Source organism: Sinocyclocheilus rhinocerous, unplaced genomic scaffold (assembly GCF_001515625.1).
Source record: "Sinocyclocheilus rhinocerous isolate Xijiao unplaced genomic scaffold, SAMN03320098_v1.1 scaffold19, whole genome shotgun sequence".
Lineage (NCBI taxonomy): Eukaryota > Metazoa > Chordata > Actinopteri > Cypriniformes > Cyprinidae > Sinocyclocheilus > Sinocyclocheilus rhinocerous.
In genome coordinates, this window is record NW_015638975.1 from 3,697,848 (window position 1) to 3,702,580 (window position 4,733).

Consider the following 4,733-nt stretch of genomic DNA (forward strand, 5'->3'; position numbering starts at 1 on the left):
ACAGTATGGTGAGGGGCGTAAGATTTCCGTCTCACGCTTGAGGTATTTGGCCAATCACAACGCACTGGATAGCTGGTCAATCAGCACACCTCGCTTTTTTCAGACCGATGAGCTTTGTAAAAATCGACGCGTTTCAAAAAGGCGGGGCATAGAGGAGAAACAATAATGTACAGTATGTGGAAAATAATGTGTTTTTTTAACTTTAAACCGCATAAACACATTTCATTACACCAAATACACAAAATAATGTTCTTTTTAGCAGCATCATATGACCCCTTTAACATTTAATCCTTCAAATGTTCAGATATGTTTTGTGTCAAGTATACTTTGAAAAAATGACTGTAGTTTGATATGAAAATTCTCAACAGAATCTTTTTATATCAACATTTCTGATTTAATTCTTTCAAAACCAAATCATCTGAGTGTCAACAACTCTATATGTGATGAACTTTTAGGAGAGATCAAAGTTGATATTATAAACAGTAGAGGCAGCACAGTTCCTCAACCCCTATAAATTCAACTCTCTCCACCATTCAACCATGTCTCCACCGTGCTTTGACATGCTTTCCTTCTGACCTCAGATTCACTGAGTCACTTAAACATCAATTTGGCACTAGAGAAATTACATCAAAAATGTCTCTAGTCACATAAACCAATCAGCTGAAGCCACACCTGAGGTTCTCCAGCAACCACTTAAACACACAGAGAGGTGGACAGAAGCAGCTATGCTTGTATGACAGCACACACCACAAACACAAATCAGCCATGTTTATAGCATGTAGGCTTCGTGTGAGAGAGTGTGTATATTCAGTACATGTGGTCAAGTGTCCACTGCTGCTGTGAGGGCAAATAAACCAACCAATCTCTCTCTCTCTCTCTCTCACACACACCGCTAGGTCTCTCTCTCTCTCTCTCTCTCTCTCACTCTCTCACACACACACACACACACCGCTAGGGTTATCCAATCTGTCACACCAAGGCACAGAAGACAGCAAAAAGGGGGCGAAAAGAAGCACAAAGAGACAGAGTGAAACAAAGAATTTGTCACTGATGTCAAAAAGGCAAGTAGAGGAAAGGATAAAAGTATTTTTCATATCTAGGTAACTGGAACTGACTACAAACAGACGGCAAGATGAGGAGAAAATGTGTTTGTTCTAAAATCTCACATAGAAATTTACTTTCTCGACATTTAACAACTCTTGTCCCCATCCTCTTCTCTTTCTTTCTCACTTCTTCCTGGTTCTGGGCTTTTTACAATAAATTCATCGCTCTGAAGATTTTTCTTACTTTCCCTAATTGAGGAGTGTCAGAGAGGTTACAAAGATAAAAAAGGCAATCTCACTTCTGCTTCTGAGCTCACAGACAAACAGACTTCCTCCACAAACTGTAAGCATGACAGAGAGAAGAGAGAGAGGTGTTCAGTAGGAGGAGGGGATCCCCACTTGAGTCAACCACTACGAGAAAGCTGCTCCTGCTGGGAAAATACCTGTGTTGCTGTATATTTCTTGTGAATCAGAGTCTTGATAACAATCAAACTTTTGTTTTCTACCCGTTTATGCTCCTCGAGGAAATAGACGTACATGGTGTGTTTATTATAAGACGCGCCACACAGTTTTACCAAAACAATTACAAACACTTTCCTATTTAGTGGTTACTTGTGTAAGTTTATTCATTTAGTTATATATAATTACATATTATATATTTTTACATAAATATATCATACGTGTATTTATAATATGTAAACATTATGTAATTATAAAAATGTATACTATACGTGATAAATATAAATACATTTATTAAAATATAATTTGTATTGTGTGTATTTATATATATATATATATCGTACCCACTGTATATATATATATTAGATTAAATACATTAAATATATTTATAAATGTTAATTTATAACTAATAATGTTTAATTCAAAATGTCCAAGATTAGAAATGACTAAAAGATGGACAAAAATCTAATCTCATATCATAAACAAAAATCATTGCGAGTTGAGTTGTTAAATGTGGTTTTGAATAACTCTGATTGTGTGTGTGTGTGTGAGAGTGAGAGAGAGAAAGAGAGAGAGAGACAGTCAGTTTGGGGGGTAGAAGTTTTGAGTCCCTCTTTAGTTTGCAACCATGCATGCCAAGTCACTAAAAGAAACCGGCCCCCTTTTCTCTTTCTTCCTCAATCTCAGTCTCCTCTAAAATTCATTATCTTTCATTGGTGTGATGAAAGAGAATTACTGGGCTGAAAGAGGGGGACTCTGTCTTCAAACAGACCGCCACGCAGTGAGACAGAATGCACAGCGGTACTTTGAAACTCTATAGTCACACACATTTACACACACTGCCTTTCTCTCTTTAGCACGGAAATACAAACACACTCACACACACAGTCACAAAGCCTTTGCTCTTTACTGCGTAAACAAACACACAAACCCTCACTTCAGAGCAAAAAAAAAAAAAGAATAAAACTCAAGTTTTCTCTCAGGTTGCACAAAACAAATAACTTAAAATGTGGCTTTTTTCCTTCTCTTTTTTTGATTCAAGAAATGATCTTTTTAGACATGATACACTAAAACAGTATTTTTGGCCCTATCCTAATTAACAGAGATGGACTGAGCATATTCAGCCTCTTAGCATGAATGCTAATCACATACAAAGACTCACATTCCTTCACTCTCTGTTCAGCTGTCCATTCAATTAACCTTTGGAGCTTCCTAACTGCCCCCCTTATACACACATCAGAGTCGGAACACCCACTCCCCTCCCTTCCCATGGTACACACACCACAGGGTGCCTACTCCATTTTTCAGAAACAGTCTCCCCCTGTATGAAGTGAGCATACCCAAAGCTCCACAAGCTAATGGAAAAACCAGGGATGTAATTCCCTCTTCTTGTATATTTTGATTTTAATTTCGTAATTTTAGAAGCCCTGTCTAAATGTAATACTTTTGTCTCTTTTTTCAGTGTGCTAAATCATCTGTCGACTCTATAAATCAAGAATTATGAAGACAACACAAATGCATCACAGTCTGAGGAAAAACAACTACAGAAGTCATCTATTGCCTGTACTTAAAGGGAGAGTTCACCCAAAAATGAAAATGCTGTCAGTAATTACTCACCCTCATGTCGTTCCAAACCCGTAAGATCTTCGTTCATCTTCGGAACACAAATTAAGATGTTTTTGATGAAATCTGAGAGCTTTTTGACCCTGCATAGACAGCAGCGGAACTACCATGTTCAATGTCCAGAAATGTAGTAAGGACATCGTTAAAATAGTTCATGTGACATCAGTGGTTCAACCGCAATGTTATGAAGCTACGAGAATTACGCAAAAAAATGCGTCTGAAGAGGAATCCACATGTATGCACTGTGGTACTGTCGTGAATGCGCGTCGAAGTCTGACGTGGAAGAGAATAAATAAGTTATTTTTATTTTCTTTGCGCACAAAAAGTATTCTCGTAGCTTCATAAAATTACGGTTGAACCACTAATGTCACATGGACTATTTTAATGATGTCCTTACTACCTTTCTGGGCCTTGAACGTGTCAGTTGTGTTGTTGTCTATGCAGGGTCAGAAAGCTCTTGGATTTCATCAAAAATATCTTAATTTGTATTCCAAAGATGAACTAAGATCTTGCGGGTTTGGAACGACATGAGGCTGAGTATTTAAATGACAGAATTTTCATTTTTGGGTAAACTAACCCTTTTAAAGTAAGGTGTCAGTCTCATGTGGCTAAACACATCAAGTTAGACACAAAGAAACCACTAGTCCTGAAGGTAATGAAAATCATTAAGCTCATATCAAAAGTTTAGTTTTATACTAGCTGTCTGACTTGATGTTATTTGTGAAAATATGTTTTGCAATATATGACATTTTACACACAAATTTAACAAGCAAGAAACAGTACTCACATCTCTGCAGTGAGGCACAATACCACCAGCAGGCATCCCCCTTTGCATGCGCTGTGGGAGAAGATGCCCATGTCCTGTGGCTGAGGTGGGCACCATGGGTTGCATGCTAGCATTGCGGTATCCTCCCACAGCCAGAGGACCCAGCTTGGCCACAGAGGGATTGGGGTCAAAATGTCGTAACGGCTTGGTGTTGTTGAAAGAGTGTGGTTCTGGACCCATACCAGCTGTGGTGGTCTTGTTTAGTTGCAGCTGCGAGGGTTTTCCCTGTGCCTGCATTAGGAGCTTGAGGCTACTGGGTGGCTGGTTGGATGTGATGGCCTTGAACAGCTGACTAGACATTGCAGGTGCTTGATTATTTTGCGAGTTGAAAAGATGTCCTTGTGTGGGAGGTTGCGTTCCTGGTTGGCATTGCCCAGCTGGACTGGGGTGTTTATCTGGTCGGTAAGGAGGTGATGGTCGAGTGTTGTTTGATGTTGGGGCAACACCAGGAAGATAACTTGCCTGAGAACCTTGGATTGAAGTGCAGGAAACTCCTGGTGGGGCATTTCCAGACAGAATGCTGTTCTGGGGGCTGAAAGGGGGCTGAGCAATTGCTGGGCTGGCTAGCTTTTCTGGCCTGTAGGGTGGTGATGGTCCGGTGGATGGGGCTGGAGCCATGCTAGAGATTAGAGAACTCTGGGGGCTCTGAATATTTCCTGCTGGGCTGAAGGGCTGCTGATGAGGTGATGAGTTAGGCAGTTTATCCCCTGGTCGGTAAGGTGGAGAGGGACCAGCCCAAGAAGTACTCTGTTGGCCCAATCCAGACAACCCCGACTGTGCAG

General features: G+C 40.1%; 1 protein-coding gene across 1 annotated transcript in view; it reads right to left on the bottom strand.

The window, feature by feature from the left end:
* LOC107750628 (mastermind-like domain-containing protein 1) overlaps window positions 1-4,724 on the bottom strand; it is an 11,794-nt gene extending 7,070 nt beyond the window's left edge. The window contains exon 1 of the mRNA XM_016566116.1: window positions 3,913-4,724. Coding sequence (XP_016421602.1) covers window positions 3,913-4,569 — 657 coding nt within the window. The 5' untranslated portion in view covers window positions 4,570-4,724. The remainder of the gene's footprint in view (window positions 1-3,912) is intronic.
* Window positions 4,725-4,733: the final 9 nt, after the last annotated feature.